This window comes from Musca vetustissima, unplaced genomic scaffold, assembly GCF_032173495.1.
Source record: "Musca vetustissima isolate MV318-11 ecotype Yass unplaced genomic scaffold, APGP_CSIRO_Mvet_v1 utg54033, whole genome shotgun sequence".
NCBI lineage: Eukaryota > Metazoa > Arthropoda > Insecta > Diptera > Muscidae > Musca > Musca vetustissima.
Window position 1 is genome coordinate 127,743 of NW_026877083.1, and position 15,999 is coordinate 143,741.

The 15,999-nt window shown below is 33.4% G+C and overlaps 2 protein-coding genes across 2 annotated transcripts; one reads left to right on the forward strand and one right to left on the reverse strand.

The window, feature by feature from the left end:
* Positions 1–1,860: 1,860 nt before the first annotated feature.
* Positions 1,861–7,262, forward strand: LOC133321632 (high affinity copper uptake protein 1). The gene is made up of 4 exons (XM_061530715.1): positions 1,861–1,932; positions 2,005–2,249; positions 3,964–3,993; positions 7,058–7,262. The coding sequence occupies exons 1-4, from the start codon at positions 1,879–1,881 to the stop codon at positions 7,257–7,259; spliced, it is 531 nt and encodes a 176-aa protein (XP_061386699.1). The 5' UTR covers positions 1,861–1,878; the 3' UTR covers positions 7,260–7,262.
* An 8,014-nt stretch (positions 7,263–15,276) lies between these two features.
* Positions 15,277–15,996, reverse strand: LOC133321629 (mediator of RNA polymerase II transcription subunit 20). Its single transcript, XM_061530711.1, has one exon. It carries the CDS (start codon positions 15,994–15,996, stop codon positions 15,277–15,279), a length of 720 nt encoding a protein of 239 aa, XP_061386695.1.
* Between the last annotated feature and the right edge of the window lie 3 nt (positions 15,997–15,999).

Sequence of the window (15,999 nt, forward strand, 5' to 3'; positions counted from 1 at the left end):
AACCGAATTACCTTTAATTTGGTATTTTGGATTCTCATTGGGTATCAAATGTTCCTACTAAAAATAATCAATATTGGTCCACTTTTTACCCTATCAAAATTTCGGTATTTTGGGGAGCGTGGTTGTGTTTTTCAGCCGAATTTGCTGTAATTAAGTATTTTAAGCTCAAATAGGGTAGCAAATATTCCAACCAAAAATTTTCAATATTTTGACCAACTTTTAACGATAGCTTACATAGTAAATGCATTGCCTCCGGAATCCTAAATAGAATTCCCTTCCTTCAAAACGACACTTCATTCATTCAACTATCCCTGAAAACCGAAAAATCTTCCTACCACAGACCTATAACTAATCCCAATAGAGGTGACAACCATATCCCTTATTTGTCTATATGTCTACCTTACAATTTTGTTCATCACTGTACTGTAGAACGTTCTGCGGTTTGTTGTCTAGACCGCTGTGTTGTGAATTGTGATTAATTATGAAATTGTAAAATCCAAACCGTGTTGTGGTTTTTACAATTAACTGCAAAAATTATCTGAATTGTGATATTTGACTATTCCGATAAGGAATTAAAGATACATTACCGTTAAAGGTCGTCGTCGATCTTTTTTATCTGTTATTAGTATATCGTGGGAAAGATTTATTCATTGGCATTTAATTTTTTTTAATATCATGTTAGGAGGATTGAAAATCGAAAAATTCACGATTAGGTCGAGATGCTTGTATTGAGCTAGCTATACAATACCAAATTACAGTCACTTCAATTGGAAAATGTGATTTTAATTTTAATAGACAGGCGGACATGGTTAAATTTATACTAACTCTGAATGACAAATTTACTATGCACTCCAACATATTGTGGAAGAGTCTAGTGCCTCCACATATTTACTTCCCATCTTACAACTTGTAATCTAAATGGTGGTACTTAGTACACATTTTCCTTCTCCCTCCGCTTGACAAAAACAAAAAAAGTCGTCACCACCAAGTATTTGCCATCTGTGAAAAACAATTGTGATGGAATTCATGGAATTATATTGAAATTCCACTAGTTTATATCAGTTGGTGTGTGTTTGTGTGTGCTGCACATGAAATGCTGTATGCTAAAGAAGAACAAAAGGAATTGAGGAAAAAACATGAAATGATTAAATTATATTGTCAATGGCTAAGATGATGTGGGGGCGTTGTAATGTAAAATGACAAATAGCGTAACTAATATTTATATTATTAATATTTTGTTCAAAAATAAATTAAAAAATATAATACAAATTTTGAGATGCTATTGTATTATATTTAGCCAAAATTGACTTGAATTGTGGAAAAAAGAAATAAATAGATAAATTTTTTAAGTGAGTTATTTACTTACGGATCTAAGTTTTGCAATGAAAAGGAAAGCCAGGAGAAAAACCTACGTACCCACCATTATGTGACGCGTTTCGCCGCTTAACCAACATAGAAATAATATTAAAATCCATGCTTGTTTAAACAATTTTTACTAATAATTTTTTTTTTATTTCCAGGTATTAACTGTGAACTAGGAAATAGTATTTTTTGTTTTTTTCTTGTTTGCCTGTAAATAATTTGCAATGGATCACTCACAGCACACAATGGACCATGGTGAGTATAATAAAAAAATATAACAAAATTATATATTGAAAACAATTTTAAAATATATACTTTTTTTGAATAATAGGCTCCCATGATCATCATTTACACGCTATGCACGCAGCAGTAACTGATGCTACGGCTTTACTAACAACTACCACTCCCGCCCCACACGATCATCATATGCATCATAATCATGCTTCAGCAGCAGCCACAGTGACAGCTGATGTTGTAACAGGGGATAATCATATGGATCATGCTGGTGGTGATCATATGAACCATATGAATCACATGGGTCACATGATGAATCATATGATGTCAATGTCGGTAAGTATCGTGAAAATTTTTCAAATTAAAAAAATGAAGAAAAATAATTAATTTTTTGGTTTCCATTTATAGTTCCATTTTGGTTATAATGAAACAATACTTTTCGATTGGTGGCGTATTGATAGCATTGCTGGCCTTATCGGATCCATGATTGCCATATTTATTGTTGCCGTTCTCTATGAAGGTCTAAAATATTATCGTGAATTTTTGTTTTGGAAAACATATAATCTATTGGAATATCGTCCGGTTACTGGGCCACAGGCTAATCCAGAATCGGGACAAATGCCGCCAGCACCAAGTAATCCTACACCAGTGCAGTAAGTTGGATTTTTTTTACTTATTTTTATATTATTTTCATGGAATTTTTGTTTAACCCACACTACAGTACAGTATAATTTGTAGAGATAAAATGTATATAAGAGGAAAGTCCGTCTGGGTTATGGAACAATGACATGGTAAACATGTGAATAAACTTTGTAGAGGACTGATTATTAATTTAACTCTATAAAAAATCTGTTGTCGAACGGAAATAGGATTGGATTTTACAGGAAATTTGCACTCAGTGAAGATACATGAATGGGAGTTTAATTGTGTTTGTATAGAAAAATGTATTTTCAATAACTTAAAGACCAATAGGCGTGGATTTTTAAAATAATTTTTTCCAACAACCCAAATGCCAAGAGGCGTGGATTTTTAAAGAAAATTTTTTCCAACAACCTAAAGACCAATAGGCGTGGATTTTTAAAGTAAATTTTTTCCAACAACCTAAAGACCAATAGGCGTGGATTTTGAAGTATTTTTTTCAATAACCTAAAGACCAATAGGGGTGGATTTTGAAGTATTTTTTTTTCAATAACCTAAAGACCAATAGGCGTGGATTTTGAAGTATTTTTTTTTCAATAACCTAAAGACCAATAGGCGTGGATTTTGAAGTATTTTTTTTTCAATAACCTAAAGACCAATAGGCGTGGATTTTGAAGTATTTTTTTTCAACAACATAAAAAGCAAGAGGCGTGGTTTTTTAAAGTAAAATTTTCCAACAACATAAAGAGCAAGAGGCGTGGATTTTTAAAGTAAATTTTTTCCAACAACCTAAAGACCAATAGGCGTGGATTTGTAAAGTACATTTTTTCCAACAATCTGCAGACCAATAGGTGGGGAGTTTTAAAGTACATTTTTTCCAACAACCCAAAGCCAAGAGGCGTGGATTTTTAAAGTACATTTTTTCCAACAACCTACAGACCAATAGGTGGGGATTTTTAAAGTACATTTTTTCCAACAACCTACAGACCAATAGGTGGGAATTTTTAAAGTACATTTTTTCCAACAACCTACAGACCAATAGGTGGGAATTTTTAAAGTACATTTTTTCCAACAACCTACAGACCAATAGGTGGGAATTTTTAAAGTACATTTTTGCCAACAACCTACAGACCAATAGGTGGGGATTTTTAAAGTGCATTTTTTCTATAAACTAAAGACAAAGAGGTGTATGTTCGATTTTTCTTAAAAAATATTGAAATAAAATCCTAAAACATATTTTTTGTATAAAATACAATTTTCTTAAAAAAAAATAATATGTATTTGTAAATTTCGTAATAATATAAATAATTTACACATATGTACTTTGGACACCGGTTTAGTATTGCACTTTATGCATGATTGATTGAATAAAAGAACAAATAGTCTGTAAATTCCCCTTAGTTACTGTGGTGTGGGTTACTTACATATACGATCGGTTGAAATCGATCAAATTTCTTGTCTGTTGTATAATTTAGAAAAGAAATATTTATATATATAAAATAATTGTAATTATTATTATAACTTTTGCATTTTGTTTGTTTTTGTCTTTTTTTATTTTGTGTGTCTTATTACCCAACTGGAAAAAAATTATTTTTTTCCTTAAATTTCATCATTCATCATCGCTTTCAATATCTTCACAAATGCACATATATTGTAATTTGATGTACAAAAAACAACAACAATATTATTTTTCCATCACCTCTGTAATTATGCCCGTCAAAACTATAGATATGTCGGAGAAGTTATACACAAACAACCGTAAGTAAAAAATATGATATTGTATATATATTTTTTGTTTTTTTAATTAATTTATAATTTTGCATGTAAATTGTTGTAGAAAAATTATTAAAATTTAGAATTATAAATATTATTTATTTATTTTTTAATTTCGTTGCAATAATTGGATTTTTGTTCATTTTTATTTTTTGTCATTTTATGTTTGTTAACATTTTAAAATTAAAAAAAAAAAAAATAATTTTTTCATTTACTAACAATATATTAATCTATAATCATTGAAGTATTCTTGGACAACCCTTTAATATCCTGCACAAAAAAAAAAAATCCTTTGTTGACTCATGATTTTTTCTATGGGGAAAAATGTTCTCATTCACTTAGAAATGATATTTTGAATTTGAATCCGTGCTGACTAACATATTTTTTCTTCGTTAGAAACATATCTTCCATTTTATACCCTCCACCTTATGGCTAATGAGGGGGTTTATACCCATTGATAGGCACAAATCTGCCTAAACGAAATATTGGTTTTAGACCCCATGTTTCTTTGGACCAAATCCGTTTCAGGCACTATTTGGAATCGATTTACAAATATCAGTCTGGCTGGTGCTCACGTTAACTTTCAAAGGGAGTAACCGATTTTATCGTAAATTTTTTCCAAACTTAAATCAAGTTTCAAGATATGGAATATATGTCCACTTTTTCCGGTACCTACCCCGCAAAATGGTGAACAATTTGCTGACATTTAAGTTTGTAATATAATGCGTCCGTTCGCATTATTTTACAAATTGAATCAAATCGTAATATTTTTACCAATCCTGGACCGGGATCCATCAGTCAACTCCTTCCGGTACCTCCCCCACAAAGTGTCAATATTTTAAAAATTTGTTAATTCAATGTCAAATAAATGAAATGTCCGATTTGTCCATAATGCTAACGGACGCATTCACAGGTTGCGGATAGTGGGAAGACCAATACTATTCTTTGTGTAACTGTGAATACTAATTAAAAAGCCACGAACAATTAGCGGGTTCAGAGGGAGAGTCTCGGAGGAAATGACCGAGTGCCTATGATCGCTAAACTGACGAAGCGAGAATGACACCTTTAAATAGACATCTCATCTACCTCTTATACAGACCCCCCTAACGCTGTTGTGTCATGCGACCACGTGTCCATCGGTGTTACGGTTTGCAGTCAGGGTCCCGACTGTATTATAACGGAGCATTGTTGATACCTGGACGCTTAAAAAAGTTCTTTAAGGCTTAGTTGCGAGTCCTTGCCATGCTCGACCTCAATCCCTCACTAAAATGTTTTTCTGTGGAGACGAATTTTAATAAGTGACTTCTTGATTGAAAGGATTCCTAGACCTAATGCGAAGACCGCCACGACGGTAGTGCCTTCCAAAAAGGAGAAAACTGTTGAAGGTCCTAGCACATCTAAGAAGCTATTGGCTAAACGTCTAAGCCCTCAGTACCCCCCAAGGGTAAACTGAGTACTGAGATGTCTCAGACACTGTCTCAGTACTGTCGAAGTCAGCCCGACGGATAGCCCGTAAAAAGGCACACATTGTGTAGTAATTCCGTAGACCTCCGCAAACCAAAGGCTGGGGTATACAATATTGACTGGCACTCCTCCCTTCACCTTGTCTATGAATGACTCCATTCAGCTCGTGTGAAAGACTTCCTTCAGTTCGTCTATGAAAGACTCCTTCCTCCCTTCAGCTCGTCTATAAAATACTCCTTCATCTATAAAGATTTCCTTCAGCACGTCAGTTCCTCTATGAAAGACTTCCTTTGGCTCGTCTATGGAAGACTTCTTTCAATTTGTCCTCAGGGAAGACTGAAACGTCAGAAGTGACATGCTAGAAAAATACATGACCGAAGGATGGCACACCTTAGCTTTTTTTCGGATGTCCAAAAAGGTTTTCATATCGAAGACAAAATGGATCTTCTACTAGAAGACCAGTAGCAGTTTCTTTTGGAAGACCAGAACTTCTTTTACATGAACGAATCAATCTTGTTCTGATAAACTATAAAATAGTTTCTCCTAGAAAACCCGACATGGAAGGACAGAAAATTTTTTTTTAGGCTTCATATAAGTTCAGAAGGATATTTTAGCAGACCAGATAGAGCTTTTTTAAAAGACCAAACGGATGATAAACTTTAAAATAATGTTCTTGTAGAAGACTGTCCGACTAGATGTCCATCTTATAAAAGGCCAAGTCGTCTTCCTAAACTAGACATTGATCCATTATACAGAGTATAAAAAAACTGCAACACAGTCAAACGCCATAACTTTTATTTTTTTTTTTTTAATGGAAGCAAAAAATCTCGGAAATAGCATAACATTTTAAAATGTTCGAATTGGTAACCTTTGGCAAGAATTATGACCTTCAAAGGGCCAATAAAACGCTGTCAAACGCTGCTCTGCGATATTTTGCCCCATTCCCGGGGAAGCGCTACAGTGGTGCTAATCCTGGAAGTCTTCTCATATAAGTCCAGAAGGATATTTTAGAAGACCAAAAGGAGGTTCTTTTAAAACCCCTAAAGGGTGATAAACTATAAAATAATGTCCTTGTAGAAGTCTTCCCAACTATATGTCCATCTTATAAAGGGCCAAGTCGTTTTCCTAAGAATAGGAATTGATCCATTATAACTGCACAACAAGGGTTTTCTTATAGAAGAACAACGAAGTTCTTGCCCAGGAAGGACAGTAGAGTATTTTATAGGAGATCATAATGTCTCCTTTCCAGAAGGTATCATGGGGGTTTCTTATAGCATACGACACTACTGTTCTTATATTCAAATATCAGAAGGGACTCCATTATGAAGGCAAGAAGGGTCTTCTTTTATAGGAGTCTTTAGAAGGGTTTTATATTTTCGGTAATTAGAAGGGTCTTCTTCCCAAAAGAAAGACTAAAATGTGAATTGGAATTTTGTGCATATATGTGTGTGTGTCTGTGCGTATTTTTGTGCATATTTAATTTTCACAACTAACATTTGTCAAATTTGTTGCTTTTCTCCCACAATCATCCTCTCCTCCCTTGATATAGAAAAATTAACCCATATTTCCAATCTTTAATTTACAGCCCCACAATGTTCTCGTTGAATCATTTCATTCAAACCGGTCTGCATATGATACAAGTTACCGTATCCTTCCTGCTGATGTTGATATTTATGACCTATAATGTGTGGTTGTGTCTGGCCGTGGTGGTTGGTGCAGCCGTTGGTTATTTCCTTTTCTGTTGGAAAAAATCCGTGATTGTTGATGTCACTGAACATTGTCACTAGCAACAGCATACCGTAACAACAGCAACAACAACAAAAGATGTCAGAGGAACTTTAGCAGCGATTCTTCCTGATCGATCGCATAAAAACTTAATGGTGCAGCTGGCGGTAGATAATACCATAACAGCAAGAAATTTCCAAGACAATGAGGAGGATGATGTTGATGGAGAAGGAGAAACCCAATTAGAACAAAGGCTACTACTGATTTCCGAATGAAGAAAAAAATACGAATTACAACAACAACAGAACATTTATTATCAATAGGATGCATAATACTTACCTATTTATCTCTATCTAAAAAATATATACACATAGCAAAAGAGAGTATACTACGATATCAATATCTTCCATGGATTCCAAGTAATCTTATGAAAAAAATGTTAAAAAAACAACAACAACATGCCTAAAAAATGCTGTAATAATGTAAAAAAAAACAATAACAAAAAATGATATCATGAAACAATTATTAACCGATATTTTGGATTTGTCTAAAAAACTCTTCTTCCATGACCCCTTAACCAGCTTCGATGGGTTTTTTTTCACGAACAGTTGTAACTAAATAGAAAAAATATTTTTTTTTTTCAAATTTGTAAATATCGGTGTTAATTGCTCAACAAAGAAGTAACTTTTCGAAATATTGAATTTCTTCTTAAGGCTTAGTGTTTAAGATATTTTTATGATATAAACTGTGAATTTGTAAAAAAACTAAAAAACCAACAACTTGTTATATAGACAAAAATATTATTTTTTCTATAACCGTTAAACTTTATATACATATACATTATTATTATACATGCATAAATAAATTTAATTATTATTATTATTTTTTGTTAAGTTAAAGAAAATCACAAACAAAAAATGTAAAATAAAGATTTTTATTATTTTGTTTTCAATATATTAATTCAGATGTGTTAATATTATTTTATAGATTTCTTAAATGTTAAACATTGCATAATAATTTTGAGAGGCATGTCCTCAGTCAAATCGGCTGAGGACATGCATGTTTTTTCGAGTCGATCTATAGGAATTGAAAGCCGAACATCACAACACAACCCAGGGTAAAGGGAATTTGGACAAGTAATTAGAAGGGCTGTACTGAATATTAGTAATATTTGTGGACCTCTAGTTGGCAAGGGCGGTGAAAATATCGCGAAATATTGCCTAAGCTCAGAATATAGAAGCACACAATGTTAGATTCTCTTGGAAGTTGTTTAGGATATCATAAGAACCACTAAAAGCTGTGGGTTTTTTAAAAATATCTCTCACGAGCCACAAAAAGTTGTGGACAATGACATTATTGGACCATACCAATGCGTCTTCAGACCTGGCAAATCCACCATTGACCAGATTTTCACTCTGCGTCAAATCCTGAAAAAGACCCACGAAAAACACATCGTCGCATACCACCTATTCGTCGACTATAAAGCCGCATTTGACAGTCCTATCCGTTCAGAGGTGTTTAAAGCCATGTCTACGTTCGGCATTCCTGGAAAATTAGCAAGCAAATGAGGCAGCACTTAGGGTGTTTGAAAGAGAAATTCTCCGAAAGATCTACGGGCCGATCTGCGCCGACGGTGAATATCGGCGTCGAATAAACCCCGAGCTTTACAATTTATACGCGGACATCGACATAGTCAGTCGTATTGAGCTGCAGCGACTTCGGTGGCTAGGTCATGTTGTGCGAATGAATGATAATGCCCCACTTCAAAAGGCATATAAAAGCGAGCCTACTGATGGTTCCCGTAGAAGGGGAAGGCCACGAATTAGATGGAAAGACCAAGTAAAAAAACAACATATTGGATCGTGGTCCTTCAAATTGGTGGAGATGCGCACAAGACCGACGCGCTTAGAAATCTTTTTTAAGCTCGGCTTATGGAACAACCGTATTGTAACAAGCCAGCTAAGTAAGTACTGCGTCTGTTGGTAGCAGCAGGAAAATTCATTTTAAAAAAATATACGCCTGTTATAATTAATTTTAAAAAATCCAGGCTCACAACTTGAAATTTTAATAAAAAAAAATCAAGCTTATAATAAACCATGGAAAATATTTTTACAAGCTTCGTGCTTATAGACTCAATAGCCTTTAAAAATATTAAAAATTATTGAATATTAAAAAAATGAATTACATTTTATACTCAGAAACTAGATACATTAGCCTTTCAAATGATTTTTATTTCCCTATAATACGACCATTATTACCGAAGTTACAGCCATTTAAAGAATCAACCCAACAGCATAGTACTACAATTCAGTAATGTGCATGCCCAATCAATGGAGCAAACGAGAGATCCACCCTACTCCAACCAATTTAACTACACCACTACAATACGAAGGCACACAACAACGAAGTATTTGCTATGATTATGAGAAGTAAGTTTCCAAGCTCCACGTTTATAGACTTAAAAACCTTTAAAAATATGTTAAATTTTGAAAAAAAAATAATTTAATACTCAGAAACTAGATACACTATCCTTTCGAATGCTTCTTATTTCACTTTAATACGGCCACTATTACCAAAGTTACATTCATTTAAAGAATCAACCCAATAGCATAGCACTACAATTCAATAAAATGCATGCCCAATCAATAGAGCAAACGAGAGATCCACCCTACACCACTACAATACGAAGGCACACAACAACGAAGTATTTGCTATGAATATCAATTCTCCCATTAAAACCCCCTCTATGGAGCATAACAATATCATCACAGTAAAAGACCTAAGAAGAAAACACTGAGAACAGTATATGTGTACTCTCTCATACTAAGTTACATTCTCCCCTAGTGAGAAGAGTTAACAACAATAAACACAGTAACAACTACAAAAAACGATGTTTGGCGCCTTTTTTGGGATGTTGCATATGACATTCTTGTTCTTACCTTTCAATCATGTCCACTTTGTATTAAAGGATCGCCTTTTCTAAGAAAACATAAAGCCAACAAACACTCGCACGGGGAAAATGAACAAATAATTGTTATTATTCTTTAAGAAAATGCAAACGTGATTGTAAAAACCCCGAATAAATATCAGCGACACACAATCTTACATTGTACGATTTCGACAATGAAACGAAAAGTAAAATCGATAGGAAGTAAAATACTTAGCAACAACACGGTTAAGGCAAAGCGACACACGATTTGTATCCTTTATAAATATATTTAATTATTAAATTCACTTGCGAAAAAACGGACTTCTACCAGGTAATTTATTTAATTAATTTGCGTATATTCCAATTTGATCGATTTCTTATTGCATAGGAATTCCCGCAACCGAACTTCACGATATTTAAAGAAAAACTAAAGTCGAGTAATTTCAGAGAACAATGAATGGGTCAAACGAATTGAGAGTTACCCCACTCTACCTAGGAAGAGAGCCAATTGGCAAACTCCATTGCCAACACACAGAGTTGTTGGTGCCTGGAGATGTAATGAGATGCGAAATTCAAATTAGAACTCCCAAAATTCAGGCAATGCAATTTTTGCAGCAGAGAGTAGCAACAGTAATGACAATTTAGCGATTTTTGTAGGATTTGGTGTTGATTTTTTTAAATTTATTTTTCAAGGCGTGGATTTTTTAAATTAATATTTCAAGGCGTAGGATTTTTTAAATTTATTTTTAAGGCGTGATTTTTTTAAATCAATTTTTCAAAGCGTGGATTTTTTTAAAATTAATTTTTTAAGGAATCCATTTTTTAAATAATTTTTCAATGCGTGGATTTTTTTAAATTAATTATTCAAGGCGTGGATTTTTTTAATTAATTTTTCAAGGAGTGGATTTTTTTACTGAATTTTTGAAGGAGTGGATTTTTTTAATGAATTTTTGAATTTTTGGAGGCGTAGATTTTTTAAATTAATTTTTGGAGGCGTAGATTTTTTTTAATTAATTTTTGGAGGCGTAGATTTTTTTAAATTAATTTTTGGAGGCGTAGATTTTTTTAATTAATTTTTGGAGGCGTAGATTTGTTTTAATTAATTTTGGGAGGCGTAGATTTGTTTTAATTAATTTTTGGAGGCGTAGATTTGTTTTGATTAACTTTTGGAGGCGTAGATTTTTTTAAATTAAGGCGAGGATTTTTTAAATTAATTTTTGGAGGCGTGTATTTTTTAAATTAAGGCGAGGATTTTTTAAATTAATTTTTGGAGACGTGTATTTTTTAAATTAATTTTTGTATTTTTTACATTAATTTTTCAAGGCGTGGATTTTTTAAATTAATTATTCAAGGCGTGAATTTTTTCATTAATTTTTCAATGCGTGGATTTTTTAATAATTTTTCAAAGAATGGATTTTTTTAAATTATTTTTTTTAGGAGAGGATTTTTTAACTAATTTTCAAGGTGTGTATTTATTTAAATTAGTCTTGATTTAGATTAGACGAGTTTACTTGCGGCAATTCTTGTCGTTATCTTTTGAACTTGCTTCATGCGCTTATACAAGGCAATTCGGTTTCCAAAATATTTTTCTATTTGTTGTTTTTTCACATTTAAAACTATATAAAATGTCAACAAATACGAAATACACAAAACGAATTGCCAGAAAATTGTCGGTACGAGCAATTTTTTTTCATTTCTATTCCCCTTGCCCCTCTCTCCTACAAACAAAGACTTGCGGCAAGTAAACTCGCCTAATCTAAATCAAGACTTAATTTTTCAATGCGTGCATTTTTTTAAATTAATTTTTAATGGCGTGCATGTTTTTTAATTAATTTTCAGGGTGTGGATTTTTTAAATTAATTTTTCAAGTCGTGGATTTTTTAAATTAATTTTTCAATGCGTGGTTTTTTTTAATTAATTTTCCAAGTCGTGGATTTTTTTAAATTAATTTTTCAAGGCGTGGTTTTTTTTTAATTAATTTTTCAAGGCGTGGATTTTTTTAAATTAATTTTTCAAGGCGTGGATTTTTTTAAATTAATTTTTCAAGGCGTGGATTTTTTTAAGTTAATTTTTCAAGGCGTGGATTTTTTTTAAATTAATTTTTCAAGGCGTGGAGTTTTTTTAAATTAATTTTTCAAAGCGTGGATTTTTTTTAATTAATTTTTCAAAGCGTGGATTTTTTTAAATTAATTTTTCAAAGCGTGGATTTTTTTAATTAATTTTTCAAAGCGTGGATTTTTTTAAATTAATTTTTCAAGGCGTGGAGTTTTTTTAAATTAATTTTTCAAGGCGTGGATTTTTTTTAATTAATTTTTCAAAGCGTGGATTTTTTTAAATTAATTTTTCAAAGCGTGGATTTTTTTAATTAATTTTTCAAAGCGTGGATTTTTTTAAATTAATTTTTCAAATATTTTTTGAATTATTTATAGTTTTTATTATTTGTGTATTCCCACATACATTGTCGTGAAAATCGCTAAATTGACATCACTGCAATCTGCAACAGTTTGGGAGCTCTATTTAAAATTCTAGTTTGATTACATTCGCCTAACTCCCACCGTTATGTGGCGGCGTGAATGTTTTTGTTCTATTGACAGGGAGATCTCTCCATTATTTGCTCCATACATTGTTCTCGGCCATTACTCAATTTAGTTCTTCCTTAAACGTCGGGCCGTGCGGTTGCGTGTAATATTATTTCAATTCGATCGTATTGCAAATAATTGTTGAAAATTAAAAGCATATAAAAATCCGTGTTTTTCTATATTTTAAATTGATTAAAAATGTCATCAATAAATGTTGTGAAGTGTGCTTTAGCTCTCTTATTAGAATTTCAACAAAGGGCATGGTGTGTGATTTTTTTATTTCTCATTGAAAAATTCATTAGTCAATTGTTCGTTTATTATTTACGCGAGTGCATTTTATTGGGCCGTTATTACAAAGTGAAAATATATGAAAAAATAAATATTTTATATAATTAAAAATCCGTTAGTGTGTATGTTTTCTTTTTGTTAAAAAATTCGAACCCTTTCTACAAAGTGGTCACCATTAAAAGGTAAGAACACAAGAATATTCTTTGCATCTTTCCAAAAAAGGCGCCAAACAATTTTTATTGTTGTTACAGTTTATTGATGTTAACTGTTCTCATTGTGGGAGAATGTAACCGAGTAAAGGAGAGTGCAATTGTTCTCCTCGCAGTGTTTCGTTCTCTGGTCTGTGATATTGTTATGCTCCATAGAGTGGGTGGTAATGGGAGGATATATGTTCATAACAAATACTGTCGTGTTGTGTGCTTTCGTGTAGTGGTGTTGTTAAAGTGGCTGGTGGGCAGTTGGATTTCTTGTTTGCTTGATCCATTGATTGTGCATGCATATTATTGAATTGTTGTGCTATGCTGTTGGGTTGATTCTTTAAATACCTGTAACTTTGGTAATAATGGTCGTATTAAAGGGAAATAAAAAGCATTTGAAAGGATAATGTATCTAGTTTCTTAGTATAAAATAAAATTCGAATAAATTTAACTCTTAATAATTGATCTTGTAAATATATTTTTAAGGCTTATTATAAGCTTGTTTTTTAATTAATTTTGAGGTCTAGCTGTTGGCGTAAATTTTTTAAAATTATTTTCCAAGGAGCATTGTTAAAGGCTTGGGTTCATTTAAAATAATATTTTTAAGGTTTAATCATAGTCGTGGATTTTTAAATTAAAGGTTTACAAATAGGCATGGGTTTTTTAAAATAAATTTTTCAAGGGCTACCAATAGGCGTGGTTTTTCTTTGTAGCCATTTTTCAAGGGCTACCAATTGACGTGGATTTTTTAAATTAATTTTTCAAGGTCTTGTGCGCATCTCCTCCAGTTTGAAAGACCACGTCCCATGATGTTGTCTTCTACTTGGCCTTTCCATGTAATTCGTGGCCTTCCCCTTCTGCGTGAACCATCACCATGAGCTGAGGTATTCTCATTCATGGCCTAGCCACCGTAGTCGCTGCAGATCATTACGACTATGTCGATGTTCGTGTATAAATGGTAAAGCTTGTGCTTCATTCGACGCCGATATTCTCCGTCGACGCAGATCGGCCCGTAGATCTTTCGGATAATTTTTCTTTCAAACACCCCGAATTTCAAAACTGATGTCATTCGTTTTATTTATGTTGGTACCAAGGTACCTAAAATCTTTAACTACTTCGAAGCTGTAGTTCTCAAGTTCCATAGTTGGTCCGAGTATACTGGATGTCTTGCGCGTTGATACCATCAGCTTGGTCTTCTGGCCGTTTACTGCCCGACCAACTTTGGCAGACTCCTTCTCAATTTGTTCAAAGGTGCCTGTTACCGCTCGCAATATTCGACCCATTATGTCGATGTCGTCGGCTTGGGCGAGTATCATATGCTGTTTGGTGTACAGAGTGCCATTTCTGTTCACATTTGCGTCTCGTATGACCTTTTCCAGCAGGATGTTGAACAACAGGTCACACGGCAAACTGCCACCTTGTCTGAATCCTCGTTCGGTATTGAATGGCTCCGATAGGTCCTTTCCGAATTTAACTGCTGACCTTGTGCCACTTAAATTTAGTCTACCAATAGACGTGGATTTTTTAAATTAAGTTGTCAAGGTCTACCAATAGGCCTGGATTTTTTTTTTAAATTTCCAAACTTAAATCATGTTCGAAGATGGGGAATATCGGTCCACTCCTTCTGGTACCTCCCTCACAATCGGTTAACATTTTTAAAACTTTAAATCGAATATCAAGAAAACGGAATGTCCAGTTTCATCGAAACTTTCCAAATCGTAATATGTTTACTTTACATAGATCAAGGACGAAGATGAAACCTGTCGGTTTACTTCATATGGTATCTTCCCTACAATATGTCCAAATTTTGGATATGACCAAATGCGATTTGCAGTGATGAACAAAGGAATTAATATTCGGAGTGTTCAGTAGGGTAGTTGTCCTAAAGAAAAACTAGCAAGGAATTGGGGGTTTATGGGGACTGGAAATTTACCAAGTTTGCCAAGAGTAAATTTAAGCCGTTGGAAGTTCGGTAATCGAAAAATACCATACATTTTTTATAATATACAATAATTTTATTATGATTTATTTTATTTTCTCTTAATCTACAATTGTTTCCCTTATAAAAAAATTTCCTCCTTTCCAATTATGACACCCTCATTCCCGTATTCATTGACATATTCGATGATTGTGACGAGACCTGTGGCATTATATTCTGTTTACGATAATTGGTAAAATGTTCCAAATATTGATTAATCGTATCGATCGGTTCATAGATATCATGCTGCTTGGCATGTAACTGTTGCTGACCCATTGCATTCACCACAGGTTGTGATGAAAAATAACCTGGATACTCTTTAGGCACCGTAACGCCAAGAAACGATTGCAATACTTCTCGTATCATTTCCCAACAATAGAAGAGAACAACACACGGCCGATATTCAATTTCAATGAGGATACCTTTGAAATTTTCCATCATAGTTACGGAACCTAATTTTATTAGGAAATCTCCATATTCAAATCGTGCTCCTTTAGATTCAATTTTTGTCTGTTTCTTCGATGTGTAGACGGAGGTCATTTTCAGCATTAACAAATCGAAGAGGTTGTCGGCGACCAGGGGTATTTGCTTGCCGGTACCAGTATCCAAAATGGAAAATGTTGTCACGGGATATTCGGAATCGTGGAGAACATGTACCGCCTTGGAGGGACCATGTTGTGGGGCCGAAATATACGTTTCACAATCCACTAGAAATTGCCCGGTGTGTACCGCTCCCAAGGCGAGCAGGCGTTTTGTTAGGAAGTCTATGGCCTGGGCACCAGTTTTACCTTCTGGTATTTGATATGGCTGGAGAACGGTTACACCCATTTT